Source organism: Erpetoichthys calabaricus, chromosome 4 (assembly GCF_900747795.2).
Source record: "Erpetoichthys calabaricus chromosome 4, fErpCal1.3, whole genome shotgun sequence".
Classification (NCBI taxonomy): Eukaryota; Metazoa; Chordata; class Cladistia; order Polypteriformes; family Polypteridae; genus Erpetoichthys; species Erpetoichthys calabaricus.
Window position 1 is genome coordinate 55,288,825 of NC_041397.2, and position 16,681 is coordinate 55,305,505.

General features: G+C 44.8%; 1 protein-coding gene across 1 annotated transcript in view; it reads left to right on the forward strand.

The window, feature by feature from the left end:
* Positions 1–4,040: 4,040 nt before the first annotated feature.
* Positions 4,041–16,681, forward strand: part of LOC114651325 (transgelin-3-like) — a 43,332-nt gene continuing 30,691 nt past the window's right edge. The window contains exons 1-2 of the mRNA XM_028801253.2: positions 4,041–4,282; positions 14,756–14,937. Coding sequence (XP_028657086.1) covers positions 14,758–14,937 — 180 coding nt within the window. The 5' untranslated portion in view covers positions 4,041–4,282; positions 14,756–14,757. The remainder of the gene's footprint in view (positions 4,283–14,755; positions 14,938–16,681) is intronic.

The window sequence follows — 16,681 nt, forward strand, 5'->3', positions numbered from 1 at the left end:
ACCCTGCCTCTTGACAGCCCCCCAGCCTTGACTCTCTAAGAAGACAAGGAAAAACTCCCAAAAAAAAAAAAAACCTTGTAGGGGAAAAAATGGAAGAAACCTTGGGAAAGGCAGTTCAGAGAGAGACCCCTTTCCAGGTAGGTGGGGCGTTATCACAATGTTGACAAGTAACCTTGGGGATGTGTCACTAACAGAAGGAGCTGGCACTCCATCATACAAATGAGCAGCTTCAGCCTCCTCCTGGTTAGACGTTCCCGAAACACCTCACCAGGGAGGCGTCCAGGAGGCATCCTGATCAGATGCTCGAGCCACCTCATCTGACTCCTCTCGATGCGGAGGAGCAGCGGCTCTACTCTGAGCCCCTCCCGGATGACTGAGCTTCTCACCCTATCTTTAAGGGAGAGCCCAGACACCCTACGGAGGAAACTCATTTCAGCCGCTTGTATTCGCGATCTCGTTCTTTCAGTCACTACCCATAGCTCATGACCATAGGTGAGGGTAGGAACATAGATCGACTGGTAAATTGAGCGCTTCGCCTTGCGGCTCAGCTCCTTTTTCACCATGACAGACCGATGCAGAGCCCGCATCACTGCAGATGCCACACCGATCCGCCTGTCGATCTCACGCTCCATTCTTCCCTCACTCGTGAACAAGATCCCGATATACTTGAACTCCTCCACTTGGGCAGGATCTTGCTACCAACCCTGAGAGGGCACTCCACCCTTTTCCGGCTGAGGACCTTGGTCTCGGATTTGGAGGTGCTGATTCCCATCCCAGCCGCTTCACACTCAGCTGCGAACCGATCCAGAGAGAGCTGAAGATCACGGCCTGAGGAAGCAAACAGGACAACATCATCTGCAAAAAGCAGTGACCCAATCCTGAGTCCACCAAACCGGACCCCCTCAATGCCCTGGCTGCGCCTAGAAATTCTATCCATAAAAGTTAAGAACAGAATTGGTGACAAAGGACAGCCCTGGCGGAGTCCAACTCTCACTGGAAATGGGTTCGACTTACTGCCGGCAATGCGGACCAAGCTCTGGCACCGATTGTACAGGGGCCGAACAGCCCTTATCAGGGGGTTCGGTACCCCATACTCTCGGAGTACCCCTCACAGGATTCCCCGAGGAACACGGTCGAATGCCTTTTCCAAGTCCACAAAACACATGTAGACTGGTTGGGTGAACTCCCATGCACCCTCCAGGACCCTGCTAAGGGTGTAGAGCTGGTCCACTGTTCCACGACCAGGAGGAAAATCACACTGTTCCTCCTGAATCCGAGGCTCGACTATCCGACGGACCTTCCTCTCCAGAACCCCCAAATAGACTTTTCCAGGGAGGCTGAGGAGTGTGATCCCTCTGTAGTTGGAACACATCCTCCGGCCCCCTTTCTTAAAGAGGGGGACCACCACCCCAGTCTGCCAATCCAGAGGCACTGTCCCTGATGTCCATGCGATGTTGCAGAGACGTGTCCCTACAACATCCAGAGCCTTGAGGAACTCCGGGCGTATCTCATCCACCCCCGGGGCCCTGCCACCAAGGAGTTTTTTGACCACCTCAGTGACCTCAGTCCCAGAGATGGGGGAGCCCACCTCCGAGTCCCCAGGCTCTGCTTCCTCATTGGAAGGCATGTTAGTGGGATTGAGGAGGTCTTCGAAGTACTCCCCCCACCGACCCACAACGTCCCGAGTCGAGGTCAGCAGTGCACCATCCCCACCATATACGGTGTTGACACTGCACTGCTTCCCCCTCCTGAGACGCCGGACGGTGGACCAGAATCTCCTCGAAGCCGTCCAAAGTCGTTCTCCATGGCCTCCCCAAACTCCTCCCATGCCCGAGTTTTTGCCTCAGCAACAACCAAAGCCGCATTCCGCTTGGCCTGCCGGTACCTATCAGGTGCCTCCAGAGTCCCACAGGACAAAAGGGTCCTGTAGGACACCTTCTTCAGCTTGACGGCATCCCTCACCGCCGGTGTCCACCAACGGGTTCGGGGATTGCCGCCACGACAGGCACCGACCACCTTACGGCCACAGCTCCGGTCAGTCACCTCAACAATAGAGGCACGGAACATGACCCATTCGGACTCAATGTCCCCCACCTCCCTTAGAATGTGGTCGAAGTTCTGCCGGAGGTGGGAGTTGAAGATACTTCTGACAGGGGGCTCTGCCAGACATTCCCAGCAGACCCTCACAACACGTTTGGGCCTACCAGGCCTGACCGGCATCCTCCCCCACCATCGAAGCCAACTCACCACCAGGTGGTGATCAGTTGACAGCTCCGCTCCTCTCTTCACCCGAGTGTCCAAGACATGTGGCCGCAAGTCCGACGACACGACCACAAAGTCGATCATCGAACTGAGGCCTAGGGTGTCCTGGTGCCAAGTGCACATATGAACACCCCTATGCTTGAACATGGTGTTCGTTATGGACAATCCGTGACGAGCACAGAAGTCCAATAACAAAACACCACTCGGGTTTAGATCGGGGGGGGGGCAATACCTCCCAATCACGCCCTTCCAGGTCTCACTGTCATTGCCCACATGAGCATTGAAGTCTCCCAGCAGTACGAGGGAGTCCCTAGAAGGTATACCCTCTAGCACCCCCTCCGGTGACTCCAAAAATGGTGGGTACTCCAAACTGCTGTTCGGCGCATAAGCGCAAACAACAGTTAGGACCCGTCCCCCCACCCGAAGGCGGAGGGAGGCTACCCTCTCGTCCACCGGGGTAAACCCCAATGTACAGGCTCCAAGTCGGGGGGCAATAAGTATGCCCACACCCGCTCTGTGCCTCTCACCGGGGGCAACTCCAGAGTGGTAGAGAGTCCAGCCCCTCTCAAGGAGATTGGTTCCAGAGTCCAAGCTGTGCGTCAAGGTGAGTCCGACTATATCTAGCCGGAACCTCTCGACCTCGCGCACTAGCTCAGGCTCCTTCCCCTTCAGAGAGGTGACATTCCACGTCCCAAGAGCCAGCTTCTGTAGCCGAGGATCGGACCGCCAAGGTCCCCGCCTTCGGCCACCACCCAACTTACACTGCACCCGACCTCCTTGGCCCCTCCCATAGGTGGTGAGCTCATGGGAAGGGGGACCCACGTTGCCTCTTTGGGCTGTGCCCAGGCTGAGCCCCATGGGTGCAAGCCCAGCCACCAGGCGCTCCCCATCGAGCCCCACCTCCAGGCCTGGCTCCAGAGGTGACCCGCATCCGGGCAAGGGAAAACGCCATCCAAAGTTTTCATTCATCATAGAAGGTTTGTTTAACCACTCTTTGTCTCATCCCTCACCTAGGACCAGTTTGCCTTGGGTGGCCCTACCAGGGGCATAAAGCCTGGACAACAGAGCTCCTAGGATCATTGGGACACGCAAACCCCTCCACCATGATAAGGTGGCGGTTAAAGGAGGGGACAATGTAAATATTTTTTCATCAAAATGATCTCAATGCACAAATGTGTTATATTATCAGAAAAGAAAACTTACCCAACTATTATAAAATAGCACTAAGATTAAAGTAAAGAAAAGTCAAATGTTAGAATAGGTAATAGTCCATCCATCCATCCATTTTCTAACCCGCTGAATCCGAACACAGGGTCACGGGGTTCTGCTGGAGCCAATCCCAGCCAATACAGGGCACAAGGCAGGAAACAATCCTGGGCAGGGTGCCAATCCACTGCAGGGTAATTGTCTTAATAGTTTATTTTTATCAAATGAATACGTTTTAAATAAACTTTTTTTTTTAAATATTAATGTTAGTTTTTTCACATCTATTCGTCCATCCATTTCCTGATCGTTTAATACAGGGTCGTCCTTCTCAGCGTTGAACGTGCGGTTTACAGAATCGGCATATACTCCAGAAATAAATGCGGTATATTAAGGCACGAATTGCTGCATCATGAAGGGCCTGGGCCTGTGCCATATCCCCACCTTCTTGGTTCAGTCCCATTATAATGTACACTGGTCTGGCTATGTACACACTGCCACTTCGCTTGCACCTTACGAACGCATCCATTAGTGTACCCAAAGTAGTGTACAGCGGCTGTTAAAGGCCATGTAACCGAAGGCAGGAGCGCTCCGCCTGGGCTGAACATCCAGCACTCTGAGATCCCCCTGCATGTGCAGTCACACGATAGATCACTGGTCCGCCACACCCACCCGAAAGGTGGATTTTAAGTAGCTGCTGTCCAGCAGTCGAGCGTCAGAAAGGGTCAGTCGTCGAGCAAGCAGGCAGGCAGCGCGAGCACGAGAGCATCTCAGTACGACCGAGCAACGCAGGACAGCATCCCGTCACCGCCGCACGGTAAGTCCGGTTGTCTTTTAGAGTTTGCTCGATTTTTACGAACGCATTTATTTCAACAAACTACGGAATAATCAAATACGAGGGGTAAAATGTGGACGTTTCATAATAAGAGTCTGAAATGTCCGACTGCGCCGCGTGTAACGGCATAATGAAGTTAGCAGCAATTACCGGAGCGAAGCGGCTTGAAGTGAAGAGCTCCGCCGCATCTGACATTACACACGTATTAAGTTAAACAATACAATATACATTTATGTTTGTTTTTTCCTTTAACTTTTAGATATCCTAAACAGGGCAAATGTTTGTTTTAAAAACTCATCGATGAATGGACTGGTTTAGGGCGTTGGCAACTGGAGACAGTTATCAGCTTTCTCCGCATAATTACATTGTCTAACTCTCTTCACGAAATTTAAAAAATAGTTCTCATCAAACTGGAATGTAATCTAGAATTTAGGAAATGGGGGGACAAAAAGGTTAAATATAAAGCATTAAACATAAAGGTAAAAATTTCGCTATCATAGTGGAAGTCTGTTTAATAATGGAAAAAAAATGTGAGCAATGTTGAAAAATGGAGAGTACAAGTTAGAGCATATAAATATTAGGTGGACTCAGCCATCAGGGTTTAGTAAGCAATCAAAAGTGTACTGGTTATTGGGGCATTAAATCATAAATTAGTGTTTTAAACAGAAAAACTGTATATATCTTAAGGTAGGTGCTGCTGTTTGTCTGATAGATAGGAAAGGTACAGTATTTTTGATAAAGTGTGAAGATAGATAGATAGGAAGGGTACAGTATTTTTGATAAAGTGGATTGAAGATAGATAGATAGGAAGGGTACAGTATTTTTGATAAAGTGGATTAATGATATATAGGAAAATACAGTATTAATCTGCATTGTTCATATCTATCTAACTATCATACAGAAAGTGTTGATTTCACAGAATAATGAGCATAACAAGCTCCCCTCGCAGAACTTGCTGCCTACGTTTTATTTTCCTGTCCTCAAGTTTCGTCCCCTTTAGCCTAAACAGCTAGTGATTGCATTCTGTAAAGAGCGTCTCAGCACTTCAGTTCAATTTGTTGTCATTACACCTTTCAGTGAAAAGTAAGAATTACTCGCCTCTGTCTGATTCTTTTGTAATGCTGTCAGCGATTTAAGTGAGTTGTGACATTGATTTCTTTTAATTATTAATGAGGGGCGATGAAACACACCCAAGAATTGATTGCCTTTCCTTTCAGTAAAAGTCTCCTGGGGTGGCGATGACTTCGTTCTTCCAGCTGTCGTGTTATCAAATGCGTATGGCCGTCACCCTTTAATATTAAGGTTAATTTTTGTGTTCCTGTTTGAGATGTTAACGCTCTTTACTGTTCAGGCTTTATTTTTATCACCACTCTTTCCGGTTACTGCCGCCATCTGCAGTCTTTTTAGATAATAAAGAAAGATGTCATTGTCATTGAATAGTTAATAACAGGGCTTGAATGAATGTGATGAAATGGGAACATTGTAAGTCTTGTAGTCTTTTCATAAAAGGAACAAAAAGATTGTTTCAGGAACAACTGGATAGTTTGTTCTACAAGGAGGGAATGACTGTGGAAAATGGAACCAAATGACAAGAACCAGGAAGCTGTTTTTTTTTTATTTTTTGGTGATCAGTCTTAATTCAACCAACTAACAGCAGGAAACAGTGGAAGGGGGAGAGCCGTAAAGGTAAAGCAAACCCCACGTCATCCCCTCCCAGCCTGAGCCACAGTCCTCAGGAGAAAGGAAGGGAAGAGGAGTTCCAGACAGAGCACACCACAAGGATTCAAAAGTGCTTCATGGGGCGGCAGCAAGCCCACATCTGAGCCTGCAGAAGAAGGCCCGGTTTTCAGGGGATCTGCCGGATGTTCTGCTAATCGGTGATGCAGACAATTTAATTATAGGAGCACGAGATCGTGATGTCCATAATAACATGCTTGAGGGGCTTCCATCAGGTATCAAGAAGCAGCTTGGCTGGCGGTTGCCAAGTCAGTAATTTGTGTTGGTGAGGGTTAAGAGGCAGCATAGATAAGGTCTGAAGTAACAAGAGGGACGTTTCAAGAAAGAGAAGAGGATCTTGAGGGCCAGGAGGGCAGGACATGTGGAGAAAGTGCCAGGTATAGCAAAGGCACACACATGGCAGAGCGGGAGTCAGTAGTGAAGCCCAATGGTTGGCATTAAAGAAAGAAGGCAAATGCAATGAAGGCTTATAATGTTTGGAGTGCAATGAAGGAAAATCCCAGGAGAGAGTGGATGCTCACTGGACCAAAGTGAAATGAAGGGGAGAGGTTTGTAAGATGATTTACAAAGTGATGAGTGAGTAGAGGATGAAGGCAGGTCATTTCTTGGGTGAAAAAGAACAAAAACATGGAAAAGAGAGTCGGTGAGGAAGACCCTCGCCCTGAGCATCCATCAGAGCTGTAGGTAAGAGGAGGAAAATTTAAAACAAGCCGTCAAACAGATCACCAAGTAGTCAAGGCCAGCCACCTATAGAAAGAGCAGGAGAATCAGTGCGACACTGAGACCCAAAAAGAGGATTGTCATCATAATGACAGCAGACTCATAAAGACACAAATAACAGTGCAGCCATATAATAAAAAAGTAAATGGCTTTGTTTCTTTTCAAGTGAATGTCTCACATGAATTTTACTAAAAGAGAAGGTGGGAGACACTTGCGTTGTTTGAACAATACTCCATCATCCATTCTCCAATCCTGCTTCTCCATGTTGTGAGCCCTTCATAGCAAGACAGGACCAACACAGGGTGAATACACAGACACACACGCACACACACACGCACACACACGAGGGACAATGAAACTTTGTGTTTATGGACTGTGGGAGGAAACCCAGCCAGACACGGGCAGAACATGCAAACTCCATGCAGGGAGCACCCTGGGATGTGAACAGTTATTATCATTCGAGGCTCGATCTACTATGAAACTAATACGGCTTAAGCTTCAGGGGTCCAAGAAGCAACTTTAATTTTCATCCCCCATAACTCAGAAACTGTAATGTTTAGGATTGTTTTATTCACACCAGTGATGTTGATGTGTGAAAGAATCCAGTACAGCAATTTTAATCAATATTTGAGGTATAGTGGTTAAAAAAAAATTATGGTGATCTGTCATGGAACCAGCCCCATTACAGAAGATACCAGTGGTCACCCAAACCTCTTTGCTGGTTGCAAAGGGGCCCCCATAACAGTTCAAGCTTCAGGGAGCCAAAAAATGGAGGTCTGCTACTGTTGTCATTCAAATCTGAGATAGACTCCCGAGGTGTATGACCACCAGTGGAAGTGTGGAGTGGAAGCCTTAGCAAAGTCGAGAGAAAGAAAGGATGGGATCATTGTGAAAGGACAGCATGAACGGTCACTTGACTTGTGGCACAGTTAAGGAATTAAATAATTCAAGAATTAATTAAGTAATACAGCTTTTTACTTTGTCTAACTAGGGGGCATCGCACCCTGCTTGCTTTGCTCACCAACCCCCCTGCCTGCGCTACGCACCAGCCACTTCACTTCTCTGCCGCTCGCGTATGTGGATTTCACTTTCACCAAATAACAAATCTTTTAATTCTCACGGATCGGCCACTTGAATGGGAAGAAACACTACTTTTCCTTGATGGCAACACGAATTAGATGATCTACAAGTCTCCGACTTAAAGTTTCAAGCCGAACAATAACTACATACTTCTGTAATATCGCCTACTGTATATCCATATATTCAATGCTCTTTTTGCTGTTCTGTTATTTCACCGAGTAATAATTTCCATTTGTTAGTGCTAAAGAGATCTTTACTATCAGTTTTTTGAGACTTTCAAATTTTAGTACTTTCCTAATCTCTAACCTACATGTGTATCGCGCCAATGTGTTTGAACTCCTTTACAACGTTCTACTTTGTCTTCTTCTCTTTGTCTTTTCTTCTTCTACTGTTTGTCTTTTATTTCCATCCTCTCTTGGATCTGTTTGGTTTTCAATTCATCTCCTGCCACAAAGTCTCATCTCGCGGGACATGAAATTATCTCTCTGAAAAAGTCTTGTCTTGTCCCAAGATTTTTTTATATAATAGATAAGTTTTTTGGATTTTTTTTTTTTTTTACATTTTTTTCAAAACAGCTCTACCATTTACTAAATGAATTTGCAAATAGTTTGACATACTGGTTTTCATTTAACAGTTGTATTAACCAAGTTAAAAAAAAAAAGTCATACATGTATGCACTGTTTCTCTTTTCTATTGGTAATCAGATTCATGGAACAGTCCAGTTTGAAATGTTCAGCTCAACCCATGAACATTGCACTAAATGCCTCCTACTTATCTCACCATTTTGACGTCCTCTGGTGTTCCTTCAGTTCTCAGTGGTCTAAGAAACACTGCCAGTGAACTCAAAATTACCGACCCACTGTTAAGAAGTTATTACGAGAAGAAATTCTTTCTGAAACTTAATGCAACATCTTCTTTGCACCTCAGGTACAGAATTAGATGTAGTGCATGCCATAAAGGTGAACGCACGAATGATACCAACAAGCTGTTCACGGCCACTAAAACTGCATTTAGTTTACAACATGGCACTGTTTATGTATATATACGGCCAACCAATTCACAGACCCCTCATAACTCTCTGAAAATCATCACATTCTCATTCCGTGCCCATTAATTTTGGTGTCCACATTTGAAATTAGCACCACCATCTGTTCACCTCATCTTCCATTTCATCCCCTCTCGTCTTTCTTTCTTGCGCAAGTCTTTCCTGTCATTCTCCTCAGTTTGATTGTTTAATAGGTTGTGAGATGGGAGGTAGGGGTTGCTTATTACCATTTTGTACTATAAAAATGAAAAGTGCTCTGTGGTGCGTCAACGGCTGCCGTTTCACTGCTGCGGTTAATAGCACGATAAATAACAGGTGGCATTTCAGTCAACACCCACTCAATTGGCCCATTTCTGATTTTTATCCGCGGGGAAAGAATGGGATTTTGGTTATTTTGGGCTACATTTTTAAAAACAATGCTGTATTTTGGGCTATTTTTAAACTCCCTTCAACTGCATTATTACCATGTTTTTCATCCACCTGCCACTCCTTCCCTTGGTTTTCCCAGTTGACTGCGTACTTCATCACTGTAAAATCTACGAGGGGGAAGTTGTACGTTCGTATGCATGACCGCAAAGAAGCGAAAAGGAAAAAAAAGCACAGGAAATATCCGCATAGAAAAAAGCACACAGTCATATAAGTGTACGGGAAATAACCACACACGGGAAAAAGTGCACGTGGGTAAATGCGCAAATGCAAAAATGCGCATACGGCAAAGGCGTATATGCAAAGAAGAAAAAAAAAAAAAAGTTGAATGAGCGAGATGGAGTTTTCGACCAATCAGAAAGGCACGCAAATTCTCAGTTACAATGAATATGAATATCTGCGTTTTTGCACAACAAATGGAATAGATACTTGGAGGTGCCGTGAGAATCGATCAACAAAGTGCCATTCCTTAATGAAAACGAAGAACGGAGACATTGTACAAGAGCCAACCAGTCATGAATAGCTAATTTACAATAATACTGTTAATTAGGGTGTGTTAATCTTTTATATTTTATTATAATAAAAAATGTCTAGCAGTATAGGTGGTGTATATTATATATTTGTAATAGTTATGTCGCCGCCGTGTGCTTTTTTCCACATGTGCACTTTACCGTATGCATATTCTTCCATGTGCATTTTTTTCCGTGCACACAATTTACGATGTGCGGTTATTTCCCATGCGCTTATATGACTGTGTACTTTTTTCTATGCGGATATTTCCTGTGTGCTTCTTTCTGGGATCTGTTCGTATGTACCCAGTCTATCACTCTTCAATATCTCCAAAGGGGAAGAAAAGTCTTTGATGGTATGTACCAAATCCTTTGCTCTCAACACCGCCACCGAGCTTTCCGGTGTGCCACTTTGTCTAGGTCAGGTATTGGGCACCTATGCTATTTTTAAGCTGTCTTTGGGCTATAAATTTAAGGACCCAACCCAGCTCAAGCCAGAATTCATGTTTTTAATGAACTCGGCTAATTTTACTACACAATAATGTGGCGTCTCATCACAAGCATGTCCGTGACCCAGCTTGGATATAACATTCACTGTTTAGAACATGGTGGTGTGTCCGCACCATCTTCCAACAGGTAATTGGAGGTTTTCATTTCCACACAATGACAGCGACTGATGGCATGCTACAACATAGGTCACAGGAAGAGCCTTTAGATTTTAGACTTTAAAGAAGTGAACAGAACACCTTGCAGAGAAAACAGAGAAGCAAGAGGGGATTTGTAAAGGAGCCATGGAGGTGGGTGGATGGGTTTAAGGAGGACAGACATCATTGAGCAAAAGCCCACAGTTCTAGGTCAGAATGTGACCCCTTAGCACTCAGTCTGTCATGACCTGGAGTTGATTGCTTAAGATCTGGTCTCATTTTATAAGAATTTGGAAATTAATAACTGAGTGTTTACTGAAAACTTTATTGAACCAGGCCAACTTTATAATTTAAATCTTTATTTAGTTAAGTTGTCCAATGCAGTGATGGACTGCCCGAGGTTGCGTTCAAAATCATTCTGTTGTAGTGTTACGTACTGTTTAAGTGATACAGCAACCATTTAGCTCATTGTAAGCCAAGTAAAAGTGAATACGCTCACATTGGGAATCCCACCTTTTAGGTTAAAAACACCCGTCATCTTTTTCTCTTTAAGAAGCCTGTTCAGGATTCAAACCCAGGGCCATGAAGCTATGAGGTAACAAGACTAGCCACTCGATCACTGATGATTTCAACTTTCCAGATCTTCCCAGTGAGAAAATTCAATTTACTAAATGAACCTCAGCTATTGTGCTAATTAGAAGAGCTTAGGTGGGCTGCACGGCCTCTTTTTTGTGTATAGTTTAACTTTTTGCTAAACCTTACATTCACTGTATTGCTCATGGTCACTTGGGGCTAAGACCTACATGCAGTGAAGGACATATTGTTATCATGGGGTCATCTGCCCATCCATTTTCTATTGGATGGAGATATTTAGAGACGTGATCAAACATTTGAACAAGTCTGTATGAGGGTTTCTAGTGTTTAATGCTTACAGAAACATTCATTACCTGTCATAGGCGTAGCCCCTTGGGAGACTGGATTCGGGTTTGAACCTCTGAGATATGCTGTACTTTATGACAATTCACTATTCACTCTAATTATGATTCACGTACTTTATTTACCTCCATAAAATTGATTCCCGGCTGTATCCCTGCTAGCCACTAACCGTGACTCCATTCTCTGTGTCCACATGCATTTCCCTGATATGCGCTGCTTCCTCCCACTTTGCAAAGGTGGGCATGTTTGGCTGACTAAATCAGGCCTTTCTGAGGGGTGTGGGTATGGCTGTGTTTGGGTGTGCCCTGCTGTTGACTTGTGTCCCATCCCAGACTTAATTTTCCTGCATCCCAGCATTATAACAAGCAGGCTTGGAAAATGGATGGGCGAAGAAAATGAAAAATCCAGTAAAATGGTAATTTGATATAAAAAAACATGTAAAATCCACTGTTAAAATGTTCTGCTTTTAAAATCAAAGGATGTTAAAACTAAATTATAACAGCTAATAAAAATGGAATCATTCTGAAATTATTGCAAGGGTAAATAACAAAAGGAAATGCAATTTAAAATTTATGTGGTAACCGCAATGGAAAGAAGCCGATGTACTACATTCTCAGTGGCTTATGGGTAGTTCAGACACTCACAGAGCAGTACTCTGCCGTTAGTCTAGTTGAAGTCAAGGTCAAATGAACATGGACGCCTTACTATGGGATTGCACCAGCCCTGAACAGTGTGTCATAGTGAGATTTCTTTGGGCAGAGGGAGTGAAACCTACTGAAGTTCAGTGAAGGTTTTTTGCAAAGTATGGAAATTAAAACAGCACAACTCAATGACACAGTTTCTGAAAAGCACACAAAGCAATGGTTTCACACAGAAATCAACATGAAACGTCTGTTGCTGCATGCTGTGGTCGCCAGTTGCCAGGAATGCATGGCAAGCTGTCTTCGCATGGTGGGGTCGACAGTGGCAGTCACCATTGCAGTGCATCTAAGTCACGTTTGTACCCCTTGTCATTGTAGGTGGTGGTTCTCACAGGCAACCGTTGCTGTAGGCGCATCAGCTCAATGAACCTATTCAGCACCACGATCAGCTGATGCTGGTACCTCACATTAATTTTCGATCACTTCTATCAAGTCCTGACAAGTCAGAGTCCAATTTAACGATAGTATGCAAAACATCGTCCACGGAGTATTTCGCTTTACACATTCGCTTCGATCTCTCGCCAGATGTCGATGCCGTTTTTGCCATTGTTGGCTTGTTGCTACTCACGGTCAAACCAACTTTCCTTTTAGCAAAGAGAGTCCCAACTAAAACATCACAGTGGGTTTTGTCAATGTTTACAATGGATTACCATCGTCAACCCCTCCTTTGACAAAAAGTCAACTTTCGCCCAGAAAGAGTTAAAACAGGAAGAACAAGTACAACTGATGAAGTTTGATCTGGTCTGTCATCAACATTGTGCACACAAGACCACATCAACGTGACGAGTGCCATCATCAGAGAAGACAAACAGATGACGTTGTCTGCTGTTGCTGCACAATTATATATCAGCTATTGATCGGCAGATGCCATAGTGAATGATAACTTGGGGTACCGTAAACTTTGCACAAGCTGGGTACCCAAACAGCTTACTGATCTGCACGAGCCAACATCCTTTGGTGAATTTCAGCAGGTTTGACTCCCTCTGCACAAAGAAATCTCAGTATGGCACGTTGTTCAACAATGGTGCAGTCCCTCAGCAGAGTGTCCACATTCATTTGACTTTGGCTTCAAATGGACTAACAGTTTAGTGCTTCGCTGTATGTGTTTGAACTACCCATAATCCATCACAAACTTTTTGTAATGCGTCAGCTTCTATCCATTGCGGTTGCCATTAAATTTTCTAATTGCCTTTACTTTTTGATTTACCCTCCTATAGTATAGAAATTAAATATTCATGTCTTAATGAACATGATGGAGAGAATTTGATGTCTGGCTTTATATCATTTATCTTGTAGAAGTAAAAAAAAGGGAAGATGGCTAAATCATTGTGTGTTACGTTAAGAAGGAAGATACGACAGGATTTTGCAACAGGCCACTAGTGACTACTAATTTAATGATCAGCATTTTGTTTAATCTAATGAGACATCCAATAATGATAGAGCTGGCCATTTTGTGATCTGCTTATTGAAGTTCACAGACAGCCTTTGTCCATCTTGAAAGCATCTGCCACAAGGCAGTAGGCTACCTACCCTATGTGGGATGCTGTTCTACACCGGAACTCACACACACACATACACACACACAGAAGTGCAGCCACAGCAGATTTGTTAACTTGTTGCTAACGTGTTCTCGGGATGAGGATCATGCAAACTCCCCATGGCCAGCAGTCAGTCCAGGATTCAAATCCAAGGTCATGAAGCTATGAGGCAATAAGACTATTGCATAGCAGGAGACTTCAACTGTAGACATTTTACCAGTGAGAAAATGCACTTTATAAGTGGGCCCCACTTTACTAATTAAAGGAGCTTGAGAGGAAGTTTAACATTTTAATAAGCCTTACTTACATTCACTGTAGTTCAGCACTCCAGTTCCACGGCCACATGCAGCGCAGGAGATATATTGTTATCAGGGGGCCTACTCTCCCATCCATTTTCTGAGGCACTTACTGTATTTCACATATTTATTCCAATGCACAGTCACAAGAGTCAGAGCAACATTGAGCAGAAGGTGGGCTACACTGCAGTAGTCCCCATTCACCATTCATCTATGGAGTTTTTTGAATCTGCTTACTGTAATTCTTCAAAGCTTATACAGTAGTTAGAAAGTCAGAAAGCCGCTTTGACCACAAAGCAAACTTCACAAGTTACAACAACATAAAACATAGTGACAAAAGAAAAAGTGAAGGTCAATATAAAGTTCAAGCCACGACTCGATGCCCTCCAAGACTACAATATCAACAGCAGGCCAGCAGCGGGGGGGCTCATTACAGAGTCAAGAAATGACATCATAAAGCGCCCTCTGCTTGATTAACATAAACAAATCAAAACAATATAACATTTCTCTAACTTAGAGATTTTTTTCCAATTGAGAGAGATAGAAAAATATAAAAACTGTCCTACAAAAGCTGCCTTCCCCAGTCCTTCCATCTCAGGGGGCGTCCCGGCCGGGTTGAGCTGCCAGCCATCTCTTACAATAGATAGACAGAACTTTATTTAAACTTTGAAGTAATGTCATTTATTTATCATAGAATGTAAACAAACAAAAAAATAAAACAGAATGATATGCTTTTTATTAGGAAAGCCAAAACTAAAACATTTTAAATGTTTTTGACTTTCTTTTTTTAGGAGTTATAATTTGAATGTCTTTTTTATTACAGATATGGCCAACCGAGGACCAGCTTATGGCTTGAGCAAAGAGGTGCAAGAGAAACTCCTACAGAAATACGACGCCGAGCTCGAAAGCAGGCTGGTGGACTGGATCATCACACAGTGTGGAGGGAATGTGGAACGTCCACAACCCGGGAAGGACAACTTCCAGACCTGGTTAAAGGATGGCACAGTAAATATCCAGCAGTGACTATTTTTTTAAAATAATTCGACATTGGTAAACGTAAATGTGTGTTTCTTTTTCTTTCTTAATGTAAAGTGCCTTTTTATTAGCATCAGCCATGCCCGGATTAAGACCCCCACAGTCTCCTGGGTCTGGGTGACTTAGCTCCTTAACCGAGCGCTGATCATTGTTTTAGTAATGCAAGACACCAATAATACGACACCTGGACATCTAATGCAGTGCGGTATTTCCCACGGTAATTTTCAGCGCATGGAGACTCAATAGTTTCATCGAAAGCCCCCACCAGGTCATTTTAGCATATGGGCAATCACTCATTTTGTTGAACTTGGGGGATTTGTTGAAAAGGCCCCTTGCTGTCATGTGCTCCTAGGTGGGCACCCAGAATTCCCTGATGGTAGCTCCGCCCCTGGCCACAGCACACATGTCCCCTTGTCTAATTCAGAAGATGGAGAAACTACACTGCCTACAAAATTAATCATCCCCCAAATCGTTCAGAATTGTATGTTCTCAGCAGTGGTGTCCTGCAGTAAGGGCAAGTGGGGCACTTTCCCCATCTCCCTACAGATGGTGCTGTGGTGCAAAAATGAAGTGAGTAGTAAATTCCCTCAAAAACTGTTCCAGGTATTTGTAGTCATCTCCTTCCTTGGTTGTCCTCCAGTATTGTTGCCACCATTCTGATCTTCAATGGCTCCGGTGATCTTTCGTCTGCCACATCCCCCCATGCACATTCATGCTGCTGGTTCCATGTGACACTCCTCACTTTAAGTCAGGGGCAGCACCATCTTCATTGAGTCTCCCCAGCTGTGTGAGTCAATCCAAGCTTTGCTCATTCTCAAGATTGCTGAAAGCAACATAATTGTTAAAAGTGTTTACAGTAAACTCGTCCTAGTTCTTATAATATTTTTTCAATATTCCATGATATGCTCAATGTGATTTGCCTTACGGATCAGCTCCTTTTTCACCACGACAGACCGATGCAGAGCCCGCGTCACTGCGGACGCCACACCAATCCGCCTGTCGATCTCACGCTCCATTCTTCCCTCACTTGTGAACAAGACCCCGAGATACTTGAACTCCTCCACCTGAGGCAGGATCTCGCTCCCAACCCTGAGAGGGCACTCCACCCTTTTCCGGCTGAGGACTATGGTCTCAGATTTGGAGGTGCTGATTCCCATCTCAGCCGCTTCACATTCAGCTGCAAACCGATCCAGAGAGAGCTGAAGTTCACGGCCTGATGAAGCAAACAGGACAACATAATCTGCAAAAAGCAGTGACCCAGTCCTGAGTCCACCAAACCGGACCCCCTCAACGCCCTGGCTGCGCCTAGAAATTCTGTCCATAAAAGTTATGAACAGAATCGGTGACAAAGGGCAGCCCTGACGGAGTCCAACTCTCACTGGAAACGGGTTCGACTTACTGCCGTCAATGCGGTACAAGCTCTGACACTGGTTGTACAGGGACCGAACAGCCCTTGTCAGGGGGTCCGGTACCCCATACTCCCGGAGCACCCCCCACAGGATTCCCCGAGGGACACGGTCGAACGCTTTTTCCAAGTCCACAAAACACATGTAGACTGGTTGGGTGATCTCCCATGCACCCTCCAGGACTCTGCTAAGGGTGTAGAGCTGGTCCACTGTTCCGCGACCAGGACGAATATCACACTGTTCCTCCTGAATCCGAGGTTCGAGTATCTGACGGACCCTCCTCTCCAGAACCCCCGAATAGACTTTTC